This window comes from Enhydra lutris, unplaced genomic scaffold (assembly GCF_002288905.1).
Source record: "Enhydra lutris kenyoni isolate GAN:26980312 unplaced genomic scaffold, ASM228890v2 scaffoldscaffold34, whole genome shotgun sequence".
Lineage (NCBI taxonomy): Eukaryota > Metazoa > Chordata > Mammalia > Carnivora > Mustelidae > Enhydra > Enhydra lutris.
In genome coordinates, this window is record NW_019154118.1 from 15010439 (window position 1) to 15033409 (window position 22971).

General features: G+C 57.9%; 3 protein-coding genes across 5 annotated transcripts in view; all 3 read left to right on the forward strand.

Moving 5' to 3' along the window:
• LOC111153846 (ubiquitin specific peptidase 2) overlaps positions 1-8015 on the forward strand; it is a 19500-nt gene extending 11485 nt beyond the window's left edge. The window contains exons 1-12 of one of the 2 annotated variants that reach the window (XM_022513114.1): positions 1400-1546; positions 4796-4846; positions 5354-5477; positions 5659-5770; positions 5868-5978; positions 6158-6222; positions 6426-6529; positions 6621-6701; positions 6841-6919; positions 7153-7260; positions 7446-7566; positions 7854-8015. In XM_022513114.1, the coding sequence (XP_022368822.1) occupies positions 1400-1546; positions 4796-4846; positions 5354-5477; positions 5659-5770; positions 5868-5978; positions 6158-6222; positions 6426-6529; positions 6621-6701; positions 6841-6919; positions 7153-7260; positions 7446-7566; positions 7854-7941 (1191 nt within the window). In that variant the 3' untranslated portion in view covers positions 7942-8015. Of the gene's footprint in view, positions 1-1399; positions 1547-4795; positions 4847-5353; positions 5478-5658; positions 5771-5867; positions 5979-6157; positions 6223-6425; positions 6530-6620; positions 6702-6840; positions 6920-7152; positions 7261-7445; positions 7567-7853 lie in introns of those variants that run through there. The other variant, XM_022513113.1, reaches the window with a different exon arrangement.
• Positions 8016-14499: 6484 nt separating this feature from the next.
• Positions 14500-19268, forward strand: LOC111153794 (membrane frizzled-related protein). Its single transcript, XM_022513032.1, has 13 exons — positions 14500-14565; positions 14691-14793; positions 14923-15036; positions 15157-15333; positions 15491-15704; positions 16103-16233; positions 16362-16487; positions 16714-16790; positions 17071-17219; positions 17703-17833; positions 17980-18111; positions 18810-18937; positions 19027-19268. Exons 1-13 carry the CDS (start codon positions 14512-14514, stop codon positions 19249-19251), a joined length of 1761 nt encoding a protein of 586 aa, XP_022368740.1. The 5' UTR covers positions 14500-14511; the 3' UTR covers positions 19252-19268.
• LOC111153795 (C1q and TNF related 5) lies at positions 19245-21856 on the forward strand. 2 transcript variants are annotated; one of them, XM_022513034.1, is made up of 3 exons: positions 19245-19540; positions 20373-20627; positions 20966-21856. In XM_022513034.1, exons 1-3 carry the CDS (start codon positions 19315-19317, stop codon positions 21481-21483), a joined length of 999 nt encoding a protein of 332 aa, XP_022368742.1. In that variant the 5' UTR covers positions 19245-19314; the 3' UTR covers positions 21484-21856. The 2 variants fall into 2 exon arrangements, with proteins under 2 accessions (XP_022368742.1, XP_022368743.1); XM_022513035.1 differs by lacking the exon at positions 19245-19540 and adding an exon at positions 19953-20103.
• Positions 21857-22971: the final 1115 nt, after the last annotated feature.

Sequence of the window (22971 nt, forward strand, 5' to 3'; positions counted from 1 at the left end):
GGGGGGGCGCTCACCATCCTCACACCGGTGCCCTTGCTGACCATCGCCCACCCCATACCTGTGTCCGGGACATATTCCCCATGTGGCTGAGGTCGTGTGAGCAGGGCGCGTGTACATGTGGCCATGAGCATGCCAAGAGGAACAGAAGGAGGCCACAGATGAGTAACAGCACACGCTGCTGCTTCTCAGAGTATTTTTAAATGCTAAAAATACTGGCTAAAAATAGCCAGCAGGCTCCAAACAAGATACTTTCTCTAGGCAGATTCTGTGTGGGTCCCTGATAGGTGAGGGGCGGTGGACCATCTGAAATGAAATGCAAAGACCTCTGCTCTTCAGGCATGGAAGCCCTCAGGGTCAGAGCAGTCCGCTTGCCCCCAACCCGGGCTGAGCACCTGCGTCCCCACCGCGGTGGTACTTTCTTCCCACCCTCCAAAACAAACCAAAATTTGAGATTCTGTGAGAGATGGAGCTGGGTAACTGGACAGATGATGCCAGAAAATGTTCTTCCCTGGAGCCAAATGGGACAGTGACCTCTTGTACCTTATAAAATAGGCGCACTGGCTCTCTTGATAATGGGACGAACTGGGACTGGGGAGTGGTGGGGGGCGGGGAGGGCTCAGTGCTGACGCCAGGGAAATCCGTGCTCCTAACCCGGGGGCCCACCGACCCTCGCGAGCTGTGTGCGTGTCGGGCTCCGGGAGGGCCTGAGTCCCCCTGAACGTGCAAAAGTTTGTGCGCAAGTGCATCTTCCCCCCGCGGAGAGCACGGAACTTTCACAGGGTGCGCCAAATGCCCGGCAGCCCCCAGAAGTCAGGGACCGTAAGCCTCCCGGTTTGGGGGGCGGCTCACCGGACTGACAGAGTTCTGTGGGGCTCCTCCTGAGTCCCGACCCGGAGGCCGGCGGGGGGCTCGGCGCGCTTGTCCCGCCCTTCCCGGGGACGGCGGGTCTCGGCGGCGGCCAGGCCGGTGGGGTCAGCGGGCAAGGGGGCAGTCCCGGCTAGGGGCCGCTCTGCTGGAGGCTCGGGGCGGGGGAGGAGGACGAGGGACGGGGGGCGGGGCCCCGGCCGCGCTCGGGGCCGCGTGCCGGCGCCAGGGGCGGGGCTGGGGTGCTGGCCCCGCCCCCGGCGCTGACGTCGTGGGGCCCGAGGCGCCGGCGGGGCCGCCAGTCAGCCCGAGCGCTAGAGCCGGGTACCGGGGCGGTTGGCGGCGCGTGCCGGGGAGGTTGAGGCGGAGGAGCGCGCGATCGGCGGTCCGGAGCAGTTACCGCCGGGCGCCGCGGACGGTGTCCTGTGGCGGCCTCTCCGGCCTCAGCGTCCGGGCCGTGGCACCGCGCGGTCCTCCCCCGCGCCCCCTTTGCCAACGTTAGGCGTGGGGCCGAGCCCGCCGCCCGCCCCCCAGCATGCGCACCTCGTACACCGTGACCCTGCCCGAGGAGCCCCCGGCCTCCCCCTTTCCCGCCCTCGCCAAGGAGCTGCGGCCGCGCTCCCCGCTCTCCCCCTCCCTCCTGCTCTCCACCTTCGTGGGGCTCCTGCTCAACAAAGCCAAGGTACGCGGGGCCCCTTTCCGGGACCCCCACGCTGGGGGCCTGGACTTCCGCCTCCTCCCCGGGACGCCCCCTACCCCCATCTGCCGCGCGCTCCGGGGCCGGGGTGGGGGGGGACCGATTCTTCCCAGCCCCCACCCCTCCTTTCCTAGGGTCTCCCGGCAAGGAATGCCCCCTCCCCAGGTGATCTCAGGCTTACTCGCGGCCCCCTCCCCTTGTTGAGGTCCCAGCCCCTGAGGTTTCCCCCCCCTCCCCTCTTCCTCTCCCTCTTCGTGACCCGGGCACCAGGTGGCCCTTGGGCTCTTAATTCCTGGCACCTCTCAGGACAGGTGCAGAAAAGCGTAACCTTGACTAGTTCTCGCTGTGTGACTGTGTGAGGGAGCCGGCAGCACGCTCCGCTCGGCGGTGTGACTCCTCCAAGGCCAAAACCCAGCAAGAAAGGCTGTTCGGAAAGAGCCGCCCCCTCCTCACTAGCCCCAAAGGGCGCTCTCCCGAAGGGTTGGTAACGGGGGCCCTTTGACCCGGTGAAGGGCAGAGGAGTCGCAGACAGGTGAAAGAGGGCAGCTTCCCTTTCCTTTCCTGCCGTCCCCCAGTTCTGCTACGTGGGCAGTGGATACCTCAGTTGAAGTAGCCACCCCAGGGTAATGCTGGGGCCAGAAGCTGGGCACTGCCCCCTTGGGGAAGGGAGAAGGGGCCAGAGCTTGACAGATCTTATGTAACAGGCACCAGCTCCCGAGTTGGCAGTGCGTGCACTGCCCTGTGCCAGGGCCGCACCAGGCTCCTTGGCCACAGCCAGGACTCATGGCTGACCCTCACGGCACAGGTGAAGTAAGCAGGAAAGCCCTTCACGGGGGTCTTGAGTGTAAAGACACAAACCTCGGTCAGCCTTGCTTATATGACCCACATCCCCAAATGTTTCCTCCCCATTAACCCAGAGCGGGCTCTCCCTGAGCCCCCTGCTCCTTCGCGGAGAGTGAATGCTTTCTGTCTACTAACCGTGGAGGTGGCATTGACCTTTTAGAACAGTGGTTGCCCCGAAGTCAAGGTTAGGTTTGCTGATGACTGATTTTAAGGAAGTTCTTGATCCAGACTCTTTCGAGTCTTTGCGTATGCACTCCACGTAGCAACTGGAGTCATTTCCTTCTCTCCCAGTGAGAGGCTCGCTGTGTGGGGTCTCTCCCCCAACCTCTCCAGTTCTAGCCTCTCCCTGTCGGCCCAGAGGTAGGATTGTTTTCCCCGTAAGAAAGGTCACTCCTGGGACATTTTGTTCCTCTCCAGAATGGAAAGTGCTGACTTTCCCTGGAGCTCCTGATTTCCTATTCATGGCCGAAGAATATCTGGCTGGGCACAGAACAGCCCTGCTCTCCCCTCCACTCCCACCCCCCGACTCCTCTCATCCAGCCGCCTTCTACACAGAGCGCTTAGAAATTGGCAAGTAGTTTTGAATTCAGGAAATTTTAGACAAAGGTACAAGCCACCCCCACCCCTGCAAAAAGAAAAACGAACAGAGGGTCCGAGCAAAGCCATAAAGGAACCTTCCCCATCTCTGTACCTGCCAGGCCATTAGTAGAGTTAGATTCTCAAGAACAGTAACCGTAGGTGATGACGTGTTCTTGACCCTCACTGTGCTGGGTCAGAGTTAAAAGTGTCAACACCACAGAAGTGCCTCAGTGCAAAGACACCTCCAGTTTTCCACTGCCCTGTCCCCATTAGTGCTGAGGGACTACTGTCTCAGCTGGAGGCCCACTTTGGTGGACACTGACATGATCACCAGGCTTTGCTTCTGCAGCTCCTTTAGACAGATGTTGTCTGAGGCCCAGGGGGTAAGAAGTAACACGCAATGCCAAAAATAAGTGTGAGAGTGGATCTTTGGGGAGGGGAGGACGGGTATCCTGTGGTGGACAGGCTTTTTTTGGGGGGGGCACCAGGGAAGTCCTTCTCCAGGTCTACCCGAAAACCCTGATAAGGTCTTTGTCCAGGGAATTATCTCTGTTGTGGTCCTCTTACTGGAACGTCAGGGTTTAGACTGTCAGAAAGGTAAGATGAAAATCTTGTGTTTGGGGCCATATACTGCCGGCACTGGCAGAATTCAACGATGCTTTTGCCCACCTACTGCCAATAAGCTTTGCTTGCTGACTACAGGTGGAAACCAGGTCTCTCTTCTCAGTATATTTCCTTCCCTACCTGTTAGTGTCAGACCTGATAACTGGCAAGAAGGGATCCTCTTACTTGTGGGATCAGCAGGGCAATTCCTGAGAAAAGCCCTCCTTCAGCCTGCCTCTCCCCACCCCACCCCCTCGAGCTGACAACCTCATGGGCTTTGTCAGCACACGGCATGAGTAATTTTAGCTGAGTTATTTCAGGCTCCTGTTCTGATCAGGGTTGAGCTGGCCCCACGCATGCCCCAGTCAGTGTTGCTCCAGAGTTGCCGGGTCCCCTCCCTGAGAGAGGGGGTGGCAGGCTCATCTGCACACTGTTTCTTTAACCCTTTGAGCCCGAAGGTTTTCTGACTCCTTGCAGGTAGGGCCAGGACTAGCCACGAGATCTGGACCTAGCAGCTGTCTCACTCCAACCCCCTCACCAACCTCCACAATAGGGACAAGAACGAGAGTGGCACCCTCAGCCAGGTGCTTACCCCTGTGTGGTCACAGTCTGCCATCAGAAGGGCTCCCAGCCAGTGACCAGTCAGGATGCCGAAACCTGAGCCAGGCTGGGAGGATTCTCCCAGGCTTTAATCAGCCTCTGGGAGCTGAGCTCAGCTGGAAGGAATTCCACCTGTCTCCGGCAATTCAGAATGGCAGGCCAACTTCAGTTTTCCTCAAGCTGAAGATCTTAAACTCACTTCAGACATTTTGTCATTGAACATTTCAAGATCTCCTTGAAGCGCCTGTTACGACAGCTGCTTCGTGTATTGGACATCTAGGGGTGGAAAAGTGGGTCATTTTGAGATAGTGCCCAGATTTGGGACCCGGAGTTCCTTGTAGCTGGCAATCAAATACATGAATTCCTAGGCTCTAGCTCTAATCTCCAGCCTCCAGTATGGCAGAGACTGAGGAGGCATGTACAGATCGGAGAAAGCACATGTCAACAAAGGAAAGGAAAGCCCTGCCGAGTGTCTGTGTTGTGTGTTGAAGAGAGATCAATGTGTGTGCCTGATCCTCCTGGCTCTGGCAGAAAGCTGCGTGAGTGCGCCTAGCACTGGCCCAGCCTCTTTGCCTTCAGCCTCATATGCTGTGTGTTCTTTGTTTCCAGAATTCTAAGAGCGCCCAGGGTCTGGCTGGTCTTCGAAACCTTGGGAACACGGTGAGCTCTTCCCAGCCCACTTCTTTCCTCAGGCCACGAACTCCTGTCCCAGTGGGACCTTCTGGCCAGAGTTCCCTTCTGGCTCCTGCGGACTCCCTGTCCTCTAGAGGCCAGTTATACTGTCCATCCTGGCTGGTGGGTTTTACAGACTGGCTGGGGCACCGCCTCCCTCCTGGCCCCTAGCAGGAAGCACTGCTAAAGGGGAGTTGCCCTCTTTACTGTCAGCTGCTTTCCCGGAGCCTTATCCTGAAGGACATCCATCACTTCCCACCCACTTCTGTCCGGCTCACCCACACCCTTCTGTACACCTCACAGTCAATAACCAGCTATGTCACCTGTGCCGCCAGTGGGAGTAGGCCCCACAGCGCCCCTTTCCCTTACAGAAAGAGGAACTTGAGACTGTGGGAGTGTTCATTTCTGGGGTAGATGAGCCAGAGGGCCTCTGGTACTAGGGGAGTGGACATGCCAGACAGGGCTGTGTCTTACTGAGCAGGTGATCTCTTGCAGTGCTTCATGAACTCCATTCTGCAGTGCCTGAGCAACACCCGGGAGCTGAGGGACTACTGCCTTCAGAGGCTCTACATGCGGGATCTCAGCCACAGCAGCAATGCCCACACAGCCCTCATGGAAGGTGAGGAGCCTGGCCCTGGACACTGGTTCTCTCCACGGTTGTATCAGTAGTTGTGTGCTGTATGTGTCCCTCCTAGTCTTCTCCCTTTGGCTTCTTTTTGTTGGGATTCTAGTTTGAGTTTCTTACAGAAAATGTCTCACCTGTCCTCCACGCCCCCCTCTCTACCCTCTCCTTCCAATAGAGTTTGCAAAACTAATCCAGACCATATGGACTTCATCCCCCAATGATGTGGTGAGCCCATCTGAGTTCAAGACCCAGATCCAGAGATACGCACCACGCTTCGTTGGCTATAAGTAAGAGCCGTGCTGACATGTCCTCCCCGGGGTGGGTGCCGGCCACAGGGTGGTTCTCGGAATGAGAGCTCTTGCTCACTCTTTTCTTTGGACTCAGTCAGCAAGATGCTCAGGAGTTTCTTCGCTTTCTTCTGGATGGGCTCCACAACGAGGTGAACCGAGTGACAGTGAGGCCCAAGTCCAACCCTGAGAACCTCGATCATCTTCCGTAAGTAAGAGGAGAATGCTGTGGGGAAGAAAAACTTGGTGAGCTTGAGTTTTTGGCTGACTTCTTTGGGGGTAATAATTTGGAGAGAATTTTAAATATTAAAGATTTAGACTGATGGATCCATAAACTTCTCATGGCATGAGCTCTGACCCAGTTGTCTTCCTCTCTCTGGTTCCTAGTGATGATGAGAAAGGACGACAGATGTGGAGGAAATATCTAGAACGGGAAGACAGTCGGATTGGGGGTAAGTGCATGAATGGGAAGAAGACCTGCTTTCCCCTAAGCAGAGCGTGAGCATGAAAAGCCCTAACAGTCATCCTCTCAGGGGACCTTCCTTCTGCCCAGTGACCCACGGACAGAGGCAGGAGCACTGAGAGGGCACACAGCCCAGAGAAGACGTGTGCTCCTTCTCCTGGCTTTAGCTCGGCTGTCCGATCTCTTCTGCAGATCTCTTCGTTGGGCAGCTAAAGAGCTCCCTGACGTGTACCGACTGTGGTTATTGCTCGACAGTCTTTGATCCGTTTTGGGACCTCTCATTGCCCATTGCTAAGGTACGTGCCCCTGTTGCCTCACATTGGAAGCGCCCACTCTTATCCTCTCATGGCATCGACCTCTGTGACTCGTACTCTCTGTCTCTCCCAGCGAGGTTATCCTGAGGTGACTTTAATGGACTGCATGAGGCTCTTCACCAAAGAGGACGTGCTTGACGGCGATGAAAAGCCGGTAAGTCCCCTCCCATGGGAGCGGGAACACACGCTCTGGGAGAGACCCGTCACCAGCAGATGCAGCCTGGGAGTTCCTGGACTCAGCCCACTGACTTCTCCCCCACGTCCTCTGTAGCTCTGTTTGTCCTGTCTTGCAGACGTGCTGTCGATGCCGAGCCAGAAAACGATGTATAAAGAAGTTCTCCATCCAGAGGTTCCCAAAGATCTTGGTGCTCCGTATCCTTAAGATCCAGTCCACCATGGCAAGCTGGACTTGCCTTTAGGGAGTGACTGATGACAAGGGGCTGAACTGAGGGCGAGCAGAGTAGGGAAAAGGAAATGTGGTAGACTTTCCGTTCCCGGTTTGCTCTTTTGCTTCTAAGAAGTGCTTCACCCTCATAGGACTCAGTCCTCTTTACTTTGACTACCCTTGCCACCCTCTCTTGTCCTTGACTTAATGCCAACCCCAGACCTGAAGCGGTTCTCAGAATCCAGGATACGAACCAGCAAGCTCACAACATTTGTGAATTTCCCACTAAGAGACCTGGACTTGAGAGAATTTGCCTCAGAAAACACCAGTGAGTATTTTCAGCTGGGAGGGCAGAAACAAGGCGCAAGGACCTAAAATCCAGATGGGAGGCCAGGAGGTGGGAGGAAGCTGCTGAAGAGTGAGTGAACAAAAATCAGGAATAGAGGCATGAGGGAGAGGGAACGTGGGGCAAGGAATGCTTTGGGGGCCTGAAACCTTGTACTTCCTCCCCAGACCACGCTGTTTACAACCTGTACGCTGTGTCCAATCACTCTGGAACCACCATGGGTGGCCATTATACAGCCTACTGCCGGAGTCCAGTGACAGGCGAATGGCACACTTTCAATGACTCCAGGTGAGACCGAGCTCTCAGGCAGGGCTCCTGGCTGCCAGACACCTGTACCTCACCCACCTGTGTGGCTTCCCCTTTGACCAGATGGAGGAGTCAGAGCCAAAAGGCCATGTAATATGTCTGAGCCTGCCACCCCTTTGCAGAATTTCTAGAAGACTGCAAAAGAGATCGGCTTCCGGGGCACCTAGGGAGAGGAGCAGTGGGCCCTCACGGTCCACCAGCCCCACCGCGTGTGTCCCGGTGGCCCCCTCTCCAGGGCTCTCTCTTGACGTCCCCCCCTCTCTCTGCAGCGTCACACCCATGTCCTCCAGCCAAGTGCGCACCAGCGACGCCTATCTGCTCTTCTACGAACTGGCCAGTCCGCCCTCCCGCATGTAGCAGTGAGGAGCTACATCTCTTTCTCCCTTCCCCGTGGCGGCCCCACACCCTAAGTTTTTTTTTTTTTTTTTAAGACAAAAAGAAAAAAAAAAAAAGAACCTGACAAATAAGAGCAAAATAAAGCAAAGTAACGCTGTCGAGCAGGAGTTGCTGCAGCCCAGTCAGGGTCTGGAGCCGGGAGCCGGGAGCTCCGAGCCACCTGGCGTGAAGATCGACAGGACACAGAGCCTGGAGCCGGCGTGGTGCCCCCTCGGCGTCTCTTGTTTGCAGTTTTAAGCTTGTGGTTTTTTTCCCCGTGTGTAATAAACAGCAGCGGTCTGTGGGGAGAAGATCCTGGTCCACTTGCTGCCCTCGCAGCCCCCAGTTCCTCCCGGGAGGACAGCGCCCTCTGGAGCCCGCTGGGAGGATCGCCGCCTGGAAGCACTGGCGCCCCAACCCGCACCTGTCTTCACCTGGACCCCGCTCACTGGTCCAGAAGCAAGAAAAACACTCATGAGCCAAGAGCCCTCTTAACGCTGCTAACTCCAGGGGGACAGACAAGGGGACGACTTTGGTGGGGGGGGGAAGCTGATTTTGGTTTTTAAAAACCTGGTTTTTTTGTTTTTTTTTGTTTTTTTTGTTTTTTAATTACCATAACTAAAGTTTTCAGATGGGAGATGCTTCCTTCACACCTCTTTACAGCTGGGACATTGTGCTGGTCATTTTGGTTTTTTGTTTTGTTTTGTTTTTAGTTCTTCAAATACAGCTTTTCTAATGCTAGCCCCCAGTGGTGCTAGGTGGGTGTTGGCCAGACCCCAAGCACAGCCACAGTAGACCCAGGATCTAACAAGTTTTTGTTTTGTTTTGTTTTGTTTTGTTTGTTTTTTTAATGTTCTGGATGGAATCTAGTTGCCTCCAAGATTTGTGCCTTATAGCATTTGGGGACCAGGGGGTAACTTCCCCTCCCTGAGATATCCCTCAGCCTGTTCCCTTTTCCCCAGTGCCATGTTCGACCCCGCTGGGGGTAATGGGGGTCATGCCCTTAGCCCCTGGCTTGGTTCGCATTGCGATGAGGCGGAGAGGAGAGTAGGTAGAAGATTTCTTCTGGTAGTGTATCAAGTTTTTCCTGCCCACTTCCTCTAAGCCACCCCTGGTCTACTCCCCCCCAGCTGTTTGAAGGATAGCACAAGCCCCTTATCCCTAGAGCTTCTCACACCTTTAATTTATTCCCTTTTAATGTGCTTTTTCTTCCTGACCTTCATGCCCCCAGCCCTTCTCAGAGCCTCCTAGACATAGGCCCTTTGGACCGAGTTTCTCAGGGATGCCCATGCCACCCCCTCAGCCCCCCTTGGCATCGGTCTTCAGTCCTACCCCAGGAGCTGGAGCCTGGGTGTTTGGGGACATCTCGCCTCAGCTGTACGATTCTTTCCCACAAGCGTGATTTTCCCTGAGTAGTTGGACAAAACTCAGTGCTGTCACAGAGAGTAACACTGGTCAGCACCAAGGCGCGGAGCTCTGTGCATCCACATGGCTGGGCCCAGCTTGTGCCCCTTGGAGCCTGAAGCTTCCCAATGCTCCCAGAAGGAGGCCTCAGAGAAAGACGCCCCAAGTTTAACTGGCCTGACCCCCTTCCCCAGGGAAGCCCTGTGAACCTGAGCCAAAGGGCTGATGTGCACTTGTTTACTGTGTAAGCAAGAGTAGAAGAATGTCTGATGTCCAGTGAAACCTTGTACAGAATAAATAATAGCTTTGAGAAGTTGGTATGACGGCATCTTGATTTGGGAAGGGTCTGCCCCCAGGAAGCGCTCTGAGCAGATGAGTTGCCACGTATTTTTACTGCTTCAGCTAGACCGCGAATTCCAAGTTCTCGAACATGCTGCCCACTGTGGAGTCTAAATTTTTCAACTCTACAAAACTCAACTGGCACACGTTTTGAATGCTCTCTTCATATGGATTCACCAGTTAACAGGTTGCCACACTTGTCTCCAGATACTTGGGGACAAAACATGCAGGGGCGAGGGGACACTACCACCTCTGAATACTTCAGTGTCCATCTCCCATATAAGCTCAACACCGTCTTCGCCCCCAGGAAATGCGTAGCTAGCAGATGCTTTTTACCGGAACCGCCCACGGTTTAAAGGTCGGTGTGGCTCTCCCAGTTCTCCTGACACCTGGGTGCCTCTACAGGCCTAGGACGCGCACCAACAGAGGCTGGACATAACCAGGTTTGCTCTCGGAGCAGAGTGGCTGTACCAGGATGTGGAGAAGCCAAGTCTTGGCCTTTAATAAACAAGAGACTTCAGTTTGCTTTATTAATACCTAGAAAGAGCCGCTTTGATGTTAAAGGTCTTATTCTCCAAAGTACTTTTTTTTTTTTTTGTTAAGATTTATTTATTTGACAGAGATCACAGTAGGTAGAGAGGCAGGCAGAGAGAGCGGGGGAGGAAGCAGGCTCCCCGCTAAGCAGAGAGCCCCGTGAGGGACTCGATCCCGGACCCTGGGATCATGACCCAAGCCAAAGGCAGAGGCTTTAACCCACTGAGCCACCCAGGCGGCCCCAAAGTACTTTTTCCAAGGTTTAAACAGATTTAACCCTTTAAAGAAATTGCCTCCTTGGGGCACTCAGGGATTTGACTCCTTTGGTTTTATCTTTTAGCTCTTAGTCCTATTCAGACTTTCCCTTTCTGCCGCTGATTTTAGAACTCTGGAAGCAGAAGCCTCTGCCAGTGGAGTATTTTATTGGGACTTTTCCTAGCTGCCTTCTTGCTCCAGACACTGAAAAATCAAGGCCCATCTATTCCATCTTTGAAGAGCCAGCAGTGTCTCCTGTCAGACTCACATCATGGGATGAGACAGTAGTGGGAGCATTGCTTCTGGGCATTTTCCAGAAGTGGGAAAAAATAGTGACTCGAACCCTGGGATTTCTCCCTGGCCTGCCCTGGAAGCGGCCTGACCCAAGGTAGTAGTTTCAATGTAGATGATTTCCCCCCAAACAACAAGTCAACAGGATGGTCTTCAAAATGGAAACAGTTTCTAGCAAAGTGGATGGGAGCGCCAATGGTGTAACTTGCGCCTCTCCCTTGGCTAGTTTTACCCTGGATGTGGACACCACCAATGCGTTCCTGTTGTCTTCCACAGGGGAGCAGAGGACTATAGGTAATGTCTGGGCCAGAGGTCCAGCCCGCTCTACCCTTGCTCCCCGCTCTCCCTTCTGTACTTAACCTGTGGCGCTTTCTCATTCCCATGGCAACAGGTCTCAGCGCTACACAGATGCCAGACACAATCTGTCCCCATGTTTCTTTATCCACCAGCTTTGCCTCCTAGCAACTGGGATTTCTGCCCCCATTGCGTTCCAACAGGCCTCCCCCTGGGGAGGAAGGGGGGGTGCTCTCTCCCTGCAACTGCCCTTGTGTGACCTTGAACAAGAACCTCCCTCTTTCTGGGCCTTGTGCCTCATCTGCATTAAGGAGACTGGACCTTGAAGTTCTCAGCTCAAGTGTCCTCCTAAGTCACTTCTCCAAGTCCCAAGGGTGGAGGCCTTTTGTGCCTCTGGTTTCAGTTTTCTAGAGTTACTCTTAACTTTTTTTTTTTAACAACCCATGCTCAGAAAATACATATTTCTTTCCATAGAGCTTTAGAGTCAGGACCAAAAAGGTCACCTTGTCCGTGTTCTCGTTTGGCCAGTGAGGACACAGCGCTAGAGAAGGCTGCCTCCAGCCCGCTGGTTTGTCAGCGGCGGGGGCAGGACGCTTCTCTTTCCATCTGAGTACTCTGCGTACTCCGCCTTTTGGGTTTTGCAGGGTTTTCTGCAGCAAATTTTCCAACCTTGTCTCTGTTGGGAACTGAGCTGAGCAGCAGTGTAGCAAGGAAACTCCAACGCCATCCATCCACACACACCCAAAAGCAAAACCAGCACAATCTGTCACATACCTGAGCCCCAGCAGGACCTGGGCCGCGCACCTCTGAGGGCCCCGTCCTTCGTTGCCCTAGAGGTGGAAACGAGCACCCGAGGGAGGGAGCGGGAGGCAGCAGAGACTAGCATTTACAGTCGAAGCAAATTACTTAATTGCCCTGAGCCTGTTTCCTCCTCTGTAATCTGCACATAACAATACCTACTCAGAGCTGTGTCTAAACATACTAGGTATTCAAATGTCCATGTCCCACACACACACCCACATTTTCAGGACTGCACCATCACCATCCACATTGTCTTAGTGGGTGATGCTCAGCCAACGTTTGGTTCCCCAATCCTCTCAGGATGCTTGTGCCTTCTTCTCTCCTCCGAACAACATACATTAAAGGCTCAGGAATGCAAAATGTAGCACTGCCCAAACCACAATTAGTGAAGCAGAGCCACAGAAGGGACGACCTAAACCCAAGGGACGGGCATTTCTGATTGCTTGATATTAAGCATGGCCTGCCTCTTGGAGATCACGGAAGGTTAGCTGGGACGGGGCTTCAGTCTTCCAGGCTCCTAGGGACTAGGGGAGATCCAGAAACCAGGGGATGAGGGTCAAGGCTAGGGGTGGCAGTGAACGAGGATAGGAGGACAACGACTGACAGATTTGGGTGGGGAAGAAGAGTCAGATCCTAAGATACACCTCCGGTGCTGGCCCTCGAAACAAGGAGAAACAAGGCATTCTCCATGAGAGGATGAGCCCGGGGACTTGTCTTTAGCAGGAAGGTCACAGCATGTTCCAGGGACAATGAAGAGGCTGGTCTGGCTGGACTGGAAGTTTGAGCTAGAGAACTAGCAGGAGAGAAAGCTAGAGAGCCAGGAGTCCCAGAATGTTCCAGCCAAGCTCAGGCTGGCCTCGCCCTTCCTGGTGGCAGAAGAGCAACAGAGAGTCAAGGAGAGACAACAGTGTGTGGGGTCAGCACGGGGGAGTTACAGGAGTTACAGAACCATGCTCTCAGGAATACAGGCAGGAGCCCGAGAGAGCTCAAAACCACTGGAGAGTCACCCTAAGTTCCCCTTGCCAAGAGGATGGCCACGGACAACAGCAAAGCCAGAGAGCAGTTTCCCACCCAGCCTCTGGAAAACCCTGCTGTGTGCTCACAAATGAGAAGCCAAATAATGTCTTAGTGTCATCATGGACATACTTTTGACCTCTCAGACCTTCTAAAAGCAGTCCCCATCCAAGGGCCCAGGGAAAAAGGTGTGCCCCCCTATATACAAGCAACACAGGGCCCCCAAGGGATGAACGGAGAAGAATCTGGGGGTGCATTTTCTCCCGAGTACAAGGACAGCTGCGTGAGGATCAGAGAATCTGTCTCCTTTGTTTCTTCTCTCCCCTCTGGGTTCCTCACTGGTTCCCATTGTTGCCAAAACGCACCGGCCCCAGTGGAGGCTGAAAGAGGTGTGTCCTCCAAAGCCTGCTTTTGGATTTCCACAGTGCTAGATTCAGCTCGTGGCTCTGCACCACACCAGCTGTGTGACCCTGGGGAAGCCTCAGTGCCGTCATTTGTGACATGGTTATGCGACCTCGTAGTGTGGCCTAGGGAGGGAAACAACGGGTAAAGCCTCTTGCCCAGGGCCGACTACGTAACGTTCTGCAAACGGTCCAGCCACAGAAAGGATGCTGCCTCCCTCGTCCTGCCCTGTCCAACTCCCCCAACTCCGTGCGAGCATGGCTAACACAAACCAGGTTAACAAGTCCTTTCTTTTCTCCCTGAGGACATCTGGGCCAGACTGGGTTTTTCCAGAGACAGTCGTCACAGAGGAAGAGGCATGAAGTGGTCTGGCTCACAGAGTGTGGGTTTTCTCTCCCGCAGCAGCAGATGGCACCAAAGGCCAGGATTCACAGCCCAGGGGGTCTGCCCCTGCCCACCCTGTACGAGGACTTGGCCCCTCTTCCTTCTTCTCTGCCTTTTCTTTGCCGGCCGAAGGGCCCGGGGGCAGAGGCAGCCAGCCCCTCCAGCTCCCCTAGTCACATAGCACGGACAGAAGCAGCCCGTGCACACCATGGGCTTCCTGGACTGGCTTAGCTCCTGGTTCTGGTCACACCTGTACACTCAAGGGGCCTCCCAAAGACCTGGGCTTGGCTACTGCCCCAGACGCGGGTGGGAGAACAGCTGGTTTTGTCCAGACCCCTCAGGGTGCCTAGGCCTAAACCCTCACACCCAGCTTCCAAGGCTCCCTCATGCCGGCATGGTCCTCCTTCCCTCCCAGCACCTGTCGGGTGCTCCTTTAATACTTTGGGTGAGGTGAGGAAAGGGGGTGTCCAGCTCTCCTGATCACACCCCCCGATGAGCACCTAGTTTCCTCTGCTGGGTGTTCTCAATCACGACCTGTGCCTTTAAGGACCGTTGCCCCGAGCCAAGCTCTTGACCTTAGCATCCTCAGCTGAGTTGGATTAAGGAACCATTTCATGCCTTTGCGAATTCCTTCTGGCTGCTTCCTTCCCCAAAGTAGCCAGTGGCCTGAACCAGTCGGCCAAGGGCAGTCTGAGAGTCCATCTAGCCTGGCAGACCCTTCCCGAAGGGAGCAGAGGCTGCCCCTCTGATAGGCAGTTTGGGATCAGGGAGTGAGCCCTTGGCGGCCTTGGGCGATCACAGGGAATCCCAGAAATCCAGGCAGAGCCTTGAGCCATGAAGGAATGCTCAGATGTCATCCTGTGTGTGGAGGCGACAGAACTGAGCAAGGTAAGGGTCACATAGGATTGCTCTCTTGAGACCCAGATCCCTGCCTAGGGCTGGCCATGTCCAGGGGCCATGCCGGCCTGGCAGTGCGGCCACTGGCCCTCAGCCCTCCAGTCTTTCCCTTCCAGACTGAGTTCTGCAATCCTGCTTTTGAGCCTGAATTGGAGCCACCTTGCCATCCAGCAGCCTTCCGGGACGATGCCAGCCACAGCATCCCAGCTCCCCGGCATGGTAACCATCTCAGGGAGTGACCTGCATGGGGGCGGGGCGGGGGTGGGGGTGGACAGAGAAACCCAGGAATGGAGAACAGTATGAGGGTTGCCCAGGGAGCTCTCAATGTCCCACCCCACCCACCCACAGGCCGGCGCTCCCGAGGGCTGCAGCCAGACTGCCACTTCTCCTGGCTGTGCGTCCTCCTGCTGGCCAGCCTGCTGCTCCTGCTGCTTGGGCTCCTGGTGGCCGTCATTCTGGCCCGTGAGTACCTGGCCCTGCCTGGTAGGAGGGCTTGGGAATGAGAATCCATGAACCATTCTATCTGTCACCTCTGGGGAACCGGCTCCTCTGAATCCCACTCCCCCATCTTCCCACCTGCAGAGTTGCGGGCTACACCCCTGTCTGGGGCCTCTACACCACTGCCTGCCCAAGGCCTGACCCCCAGTGGGACCACTCCCCCAACCCCCCCCAGCCCTTCCACCACCACCACGTCTCCAGCATCTGGGAATCCCAAAGGACAGCCGGAGGAGGCAGGCATGAGCCCCTCGCCCCAGCCCAGTGAGTACCCAGGGAAGATCTTTCTGGAGAAGAGCCCAAGATGGCAGGAGGATGGCTGGGCGGGGGGGGGGGTAAGTGCAGGAAGGGGATCCTTGGAAATAAAAGGGTCTCACTCCTTTTGACCTCGGAACTCAAACTCTAACCTTCTTCTCTGCAGCCTGTGGGGGCCTCCTTCCTGGCCCAAGGGGCTTCTTCAGCAGCCCCAATTACCCAGACCCTTACCCACCCAACGCCCACTGCGTGTGGCATATCCAGGTGGCAGCAGACCACGCAATACAGCTCAAGATTGAGGCGCTCAGCATGGAGAGTGTGGCCTCCTGTCTTTTCGATCGCTTGGAAATCTCCCCTGAGCCTGAAGGGCCCCTCCTCAGGTGGGTGCCCTTGCCCCCAGGAGATCTCACCCCTGCTCTGCTTCACTGTCCAGAGGACAGAACCGGGGAGCAGCCATGGGAAAGACTGGCCTGGGTGGAAACCGAGAGACCTGACCTTGGGGCCCAGCTCTGCCTCCAGCCTGCTGCATGACCTTGGGGAAGTCACTGCCGCTCGCTCTCTGTCAGATGGAGCTCCCACCTCTGTTGTCCATGAATACATGCGGCCTGGACAGGGCTGTCAGGAAAGTGAGAGCTCCCTGGGAAAGGAAAGGACCCTTTTTGACCCCATCCTCCCCAGGTCAGGGCTTGAGGCAGGAGGACCACAGGGCCCAGGCAGCCTCCACTCCGGCTGGCCCTGAGCTCTGAGCCTCCGTCACTCCCAACCTGGCTCCTTGCAGAGTGTGTGGGAGGGTGCCTCCCCCCACACTGAACACCAACGCCAGCCGTCTGCGGGTGGCCTTCGTCTCCGACAGCAGCGTGGAAGGATTTGGCTTCCATGCCTGGTACCAGGCTGTGGCTCCCGGCACCGGTGAGTGTTCCACCACCCCGCCTCTGGCCGCCTCTCAAGCTTCCACTTCCCTCCCCTCCAGACACTCCCAGCCCCAGCAAAGGGGTTGGAGACTCTGGGAGGTTCTGAATCCAGACGCCCCTCCCCAGGGAGCTGTGCTCCTGACGAGTTCCCCTGTGACCAGCTCCTCTGCCTGCTGCCTGACTCAGTGTGCGATGGTTTTGCCAACTGTGCTGATGGCAGCGATGAGACCGACTGCAGTGCCAAGTTCTTGGGTACGGGCCCCGCCAGGCGCAGGGCGGGTACTGTCTATGGGCATCCGACCCGGGTTCGGCCGGGACTCCCCAGCTCTGGCCCAGCCCCAGACTTGCCCGGATATTCTCCTGGCCCAGAAGCTGCTTCCTTGTGGGACTGGCCCAGGTGCTCCCCTGTGGTCCCCGACAGGCCAGCGGGCCAAGGCCCAGACCTGGCAGACTCCTGAGCCCCTCCTCCCCTCTGCAGGGTGCGGGGGGAATCTGACTGGGCTCCAGGGCACTTTCTCTGCCCCGGGCGACCTGCAGAGCTACCCTCACCAGCAGGTAAGGGAGTGGGGCAGACACACACGGGTTAGTGTGACCTGGAACAGTGTGGGAGGTGCTGCCCGGCTCTTGGGAAGGTCAGAGTTCCAACAGGCAGCAAGGTGGGGCAGTCCTTAGTGCTTACTGGTAGCTCCACTGATGCACAGAGCTTGGTGGGCTGCCCCCTCCCACACCCTGCCCAGCCTGCTGCAGAGAGAAAACCCTTCTGGAGCCCTGCCTGGATGCCCAGAGCGGGACAGGAGAAGGAGCCCTGACCCCCTCCCTCCATACTCTCCCCCAGCTCTGCACCTGGCACATCTCCGCGCCCGCGGGACACGGCCTAGAGCTGCGCTTCCACAACTTTAGCCTGCAAGCCCAGGAACAGTGCAAGCTGGACTACGTGGCCGTGTATGAGGCCAGCGACGCGGGGGCCCTTGGCCTCCTGGGCAGGTAGCTGCCCGAGCAGGAGCCCCAGAGAAATTCCATCCTCCGCGGTCTGATGGTCAAGGCCTCCCGCAGATTCACCCTGCCCTCTCCCTGGCTGCCAATTCCTTCTGTTCTAAGCCAGAGGTCTCTCTACTGTCACCCTAGGAAGAGGCTTGTCCTTCCTCAGCCCAAAGCCTTTGTTCAGCTTTGCCCCTGTGCAGAAGGTCATTTCCCAGTACCCTCCCTGTCCGGTTCTCCTGCCCCGTGCGGCCCACTCCCACTTCCCCTCAAACCCTCACTGGTGTTTCCCATCTCTGACTGGCTCAAGTTCAAGCAGTTTGCTTAATCCTTTGCCTACCGAATAAGTGTGTCTTTCTCCCAGGCCGTAAATGCCATGTGTCCCATCCCCTCAGGCCCGCCCCTGAGCATCAGCCGGAGGGAGGCCAGCGGGAACAGCCTGGGTGGGCCAAGGGCTCTCTGCCCAGGCGCGCTCTCTGCCTCGGGCAGGTTCTGCGGAGCAGAGCCTCCACCTCGCCTCATCTCCTCGCACCAGCAGCTGGTGGTGCTCTTCAGGACAGACCGCGGCATCAGCACCGGGGGCTTCTCTGCCACCTACCGGGCCCTCAATAGCACTGAGAGTAGGTGCCCCTGGGGGAGCGGATGTGGGCAGTGGAGGCACCTCCGGGAGAACTCGGAAAGCCTCCAAACCCGGTCAGGGGACCGCGAAGGTAGTATGGGGGCACAGGCCTATCCCAGGGCACTGCTGTGCCCCCTATGCCTGCAGATCCCTGTGGCCCCAGAGAGTTCTCCTGCCGCGATGGAGAGTGTAAGAGTCTGCAGTGGACGTGTGACACATGGAGACGCTGCCTGGACAGTGGTGATGACAGCTGCAGCAGCCCCTTGTTCCCACCCCCAGGTGAGGAGCCCCCTCCCCCCAGAGCACCGTGGTGAGGGGACAGGAGGCCGGAGCAGGCTGGGGGCCCATTCATAAAAACCCCACTGGCACATTTCATCACAGCCCACCTATGTTCTCCCCGATGCGGAGACTCTGCAGAGTCTGGGGAGGGATTCTCCCCCTGGGGTGGCAACGGTACCTGACACCACCCCCAAGGGAAGTGGAGATCTGGGAGTCAATGATGGGGGCTTCAAGAACCAGCCCAGCCTGGTCACACAGAGAACCCCTCTGCACAGTCCACCTCGGAGAGGAAGGTGAGGGGCGCCTGGCTGGCTCAGTCGGTAGAGTATGTGACTCTTGATATTGGGTTCGTGAGTTCAAGCCCCACATTGGGTGTGGAGCCTACTTTAAAAAAAGAGGATGATGAGGATGATGATGAAGTCAAGAGCAGGGGAGTTCCTTCCAGATGCCAGCAGTCCCTGCCAATGTCAGTGCCCCGTGCTCCCGAGATCAGAGAGACTCCTGCATGATGCCCAGGGCTGACGAAGGGTGTTTGGGCGGGCTCTGGAGGATAACAGGCACTCGTGATGTGGGCAAAGCATGTCTCCATGTTATCTCCTTTGAGTCCCACAACAACCCCCAAATGACCCAGAGAGAGCATTTAGGTGACTCGCCCCAGGTCGCCAGCCCGTGTACCCCCTCCTGTGATTCTCTTACAGAGCTGGCTTGTGAGCCCGTCCAGGTGGAGATGTGCACTGGCCTGAGCTACAACACCACGGCCTTCCCGAACATCTGGGTGGGCATGGCCACCCAGGAGGAGGTGGTGGAGATCCTCAGAGGTTATAAGGTCCTCTGGGCAGAGATTAGCAGGGACCCCCAGGAAGTGGAGGGAGCCTGGGGGTGGGGTGCCTGAGGGCTGATTTCCTCCTTCCACAGAGCCTGACGAGTCTGCCCTGCTATCAGAGTTTCCGGAGGCTTCTCTGCGGACTGCTTGTGCCCCACTGCACTCCCATAGGCAGTGTCCTTCCCCCCTGCCGCTCTGTCTGCCAGGAGGCTGAGCGCCAGTGCCAGTCTGGCCTGGCTCTACTGGGTACCCCCTGGCCTTTCAACTGCAACAGGCTGCCCGAGGCGGCTGGCCTGGAGGCCTGTGCCCAGCCCTGACCCCAGGCCGGGCCCCTGCCCCTCTGCCCGCCTGTCCACCTCTGCCGATCAGGCTGGGCAGGCATGGGACAAAGGAAGGAGGACCAGCCTTGGACTCTGGTCAACCTCTCTGGAGCCTCCCAGGGAAGGCAAGAGGAGTCGTCGGCAGGGCTAATGGAAGCTTCTCTGTCCTGTTCCTTGCCCCCAGCTCCACACGGTGCCATTAACTGTGAGGACCGCCTCGCACCCAAACCTCTGACCCCGATTTCCAATCTCCTGCCTTGCCCTCTCTGGAGACGTCCTTTTTCAGGTTCTCCACCAGCTGCCTTCTGACTCTTTCATTTATTCAACAAAAAGTATCGAGGGCCTAGTAATGCGGCAGGCCCTGTTGTGAGTCCTGGGGATCCAGTTGTCCGTCTGCCTCTAGAACTCTCCCCCCTCGGTTCTCAGCTTCTGTTCACCCACCACCACCACCACCACCACGAGTCTTGGCCTTGGTCTCTGTCACCGCACCATCTCTCCTTCTGGCCTTGGAGCAGTGGTGCCTGGACTGTCTGTCGGAGTGTCTGTGGTGCACAGCTCTGCCTCCCTGTGCCCAGCTAAGACTCCCTCCGCCTCCTTTCTCCCCCAAACCTTGGTCGGCAGCCAGGCGACACCACGAGTTATTTCCCTATTTCCCGGCCGGGAGCTCTTGGCCCCTAAACAACTGGTTTCCTCTTGGAGTCTGGGAGGAGCAGAGCGGAGCCGGCAGGGAGTGAACCCGGACCAGGGCAGGGGACGCCTGGCGGGGGAGAAGCACAGGGGCGGGGCAGGGGTCAGCTGGAGGGTCCGAAGTAGCCAGCGCCCCAAGGAGGCCCCGGGAGACGGGAGGGGGTGAGTGTGGTGGAGGGCGGGAGGGGGGGGGGGACGGGAGGGCCACAGGGTGGAGTGGGGTGAGGGGAGCGGCCGGCCTCTCCTGTCCCCCCACCTCCGGCTCCCTCCGGGTCCTCGGCTCTGGGGGAAGCCCCTCCTTCGTCCCCCCGCGGCCGCTCAGCCTCAGGCCAGTGGCAGTGGGGTGGGGACCCACCCGGCCGCCTCGGGGGCGGGGAGAGAGGCCGGTGCCGGGATTCTGGGTCCCGACTCCCGTCCCGCCTGGCCCGCAGACTTTGAGGACCCCGGCGGCCGGAGTCCCCGTGCCAGCGCCATGAGGCCGCTCGTCGCCCTGCTGCTCCTGGGCCTGGCGGCCGGCTCGCCCCCGCTGGACGACAACAAGATCCCCAGCCTGTGCCCGGGGCACCCCGGCCTTCCCGGCACGCCGGGCCACCACGGCAGCCAGGGCCTGCCCGGCCGCGACGGCCGCGACGGCCGCGACGGCGCGCCCGGGGCTCCGGGAGAGAAAGGCGAGGGCGGGAGTCCGGGTAAGAAGGCGGCGGGGTCGCGGTCCACGGGGCGGTCCGCGCTCGCCCGGCCGAGGGCCGGGACTCGGGGTCCCGCCAGGGGGCGCCGCCGGGCTCAGGAAGCGGGGCTCGGGGAGGGTGACGCAGCGCGTGGCGGCCGCTGCTCCGGTGACCCTCTCCTGCGGGCGGCGGGGCCCGGGGAGCTGGCGGCAGGGTGGCCCTCGCCCAGGAAGCGGCGTCCGGGAGCCCCAGGCAGGGTGGGGAGGGTGCCAAGCGGCGCCCCCGACACCCCCGGCTACGGGGTGGGGGGTTGGGCACCGCTGCCACACTCGTCCTAACCGCGCCCCGCACTCCCGCAGGACTGCCGGGGCCCCGAGGGGAGCCCGGGCCGCGAGGAGAGGCGGGACCCGTGGGAGCCACCGGGCCTGCGGGCGAGTGCTCTGTGCCTCCGCGCTCCGCCTTCAGCGCCAAGCGCTCCGAGAGCCGGGTGCCTCCGCCGTCGGACGCGCCCCTACCCTTCGACCGCGTTCTGGTGAACGAGCAGGGACATTACGACGCCACCACCGGCAAGTTCACCTGCCAGGTGCCCGGGGTCTACTACTTCGCGGTCCACGCCACTGTCTACCGGGCTAGCCTGCAGTTCGATCTGGTCAAGAATGGCGAGTCCATCGCCTCTTTCTTCCAGTTTTTTGGGGGGTGGCCCAAACCAGCCTCGCTCTCCGGGGGCGCCATGGTAAGGCTGGAGCCAGAGGACCAGGTGTGGGTGCAGGTGGGTGTGGGTGATTACATTGGCATCTATGCCAGCATCAAGACAGACAGCACCTTCTCGGGGTTTCTGGTGTATTCTGACTGGCACAACTCCCCTGTCTTTGCTTGACACCCACTGGAAAGTGAGCTCAAGCTCTCTCACTCCTGGCAAGGAGGGTATGACACCGACAGGCACATCATCTGGGAGGGCTGGCCCCCCCCCTTGGGATGTTGTGAAGGACTCCGTCCTGCTGCTGGCAGAGAACGGGGACAGAGGCCCTCTGAGATCAGGGCTGGCAGTGTGGTGCATTGGCTGGATTTCTGCCCAAAACCAAAGGAGCGCTCTGTGCTGGCAGGTGTGGGTCCCCCAGTTGCTCTGGCCCAGGACCCCAGAGGTGGGGTGCCCTCTTCCTGGTGCGCTGCTTCTCTGGGTTCTCCCTTTTCCCTCCTATGCCTGGGCCCTTTTCACAGAGATTATTCAATAAATCAAATAAAACAAAACAAAAACAACCTAGTGGCTCAGCCTTTCTTCATTGTGGTGGGGATGCCCTGGTGATGAGGATGGGGAGGAGAGAGGGAGTGATGGGGAAGAGGTGCAGGGTGGTGCCCAGACAGAAGGAAAGGCTCTTGGGCTGGATGAGCCATGGGACAGGAGATACAGGGCTAAGTGAATGAGAAGCCGCTCCATAGAGCTGTCCCCTGAGTTGTGTTGGTTGTGAACAGGAGTGCTTGGCTGGAGAGGGTGCCCTTCTGGCATGGGGCTCTGGCCAGCTTTTTCTGACTCAAAGATGTCATATGAACTGGGCGGGGGCTACCTTCGCCACACACTATCCTGATCAACAAAAAGGATCCCCGTGTGTGCATTTGTGACCGCTCTGGCTGCCTGCCTGGTCTCTAGATGACTGGAAAGCTATTTCTCTGTCCCCCCACGCCAGGGAAGTGGTGTGTTCCTGGGCGGCTAGAGATAAGTAGTTTCTGAGCTGACCACAAGAGGGCGTCCCAACTCCAGAATGCAGCGATGATCCTGGAGCGCTTGAGCTCAAGGCTGCTAGGGTACTTAGGGAGAGGACGGCTGTTGAGGTCTGCCAATGTAATTCCAGATGGGGGTACAGGAAAAGGGGGTCCTTTGCTCCCAGCTCAGGAAGTTTATCTTCTCTCATAAAATGTTTATCCTCACATTAAACAGAGACTGGACGGAGCGGAACCTCCCCTTGCTCACCTCCCTCTCTAGGGCTTGGGGGAGGGGGAGAAAAGCCCTCCCCAGGCCTCCCAGCTCCAAGATGGATGTGGTGAAACCGCCCCCGCCCCCCACCGCGCTGGGCATAGCCTGGGTGGGCCGCGCCACTAAGTCTGAGGGTAGCCACAAAGCCCCTTCAAGGTTCCCCTCCTCTGACCTTCAGGAGCCAGCCCCAGCCCCACCCCCATCCCAATGACTAACAAGCCAGGGATTGCCAGACCCACAATCGGTTCAGCCTCTCAACCCCAGAGAATGTGGAGGGGCCTCTTCTCAGTTTCTTTCTAACCTACCCTTCCTCCACACCCCCTCCACCCGCCCCCCAAGCCCACCACCCCCGCTCCGCTAACCACCCAACAGCTTCCAGAAGTCTGCCCTGGCATT

Excerpts from the sequence above, each read along its gene's own strand:
- LOC111153794 (XM_022513032.1), top strand. The coding sequence starts at position 14,512 with ATGAAGGAATGCTCAGATGTCATCCTGTGTGTGGAGGCGACAGAACTG. Across the intron at positions 14,794-14,922 it reads CATCCCAGCTCCCCGGCATG|GCCGGCGCTCCCGAGGGCTG; the intron begins GTAACCATCTCA and ends ACCCACCCACAG. Across the intron at positions 15,037-15,156 it reads GGTGGCCGTCATTCTGGCCC|AGTTGCGGGCTACACCCCTG; the intron begins GTGAGTACCTGG and ends TCCCACCTGCAG.
- LOC111153795 (XM_022513034.1), top strand. The coding sequence starts at position 19,315 with ATGGGACAAAGGAAGGAGGACCAGCCTTGGACTCTGGTCAACCTCTCT. Across the intron at positions 19,541-20,372 it reads CTGGAGACGTCCTTTTTCAG|ACTTTGAGGACCCCGGCGGC; the intron begins GTTCTCCACCAG and ends CCTGGCCCGCAG. Across the intron at positions 20,628-20,965 it reads AGGCGAGGGCGGGAGTCCGG|GACTGCCGGGGCCCCGAGGG; the intron begins GTAAGAAGGCGG and ends GCACTCCCGCAG.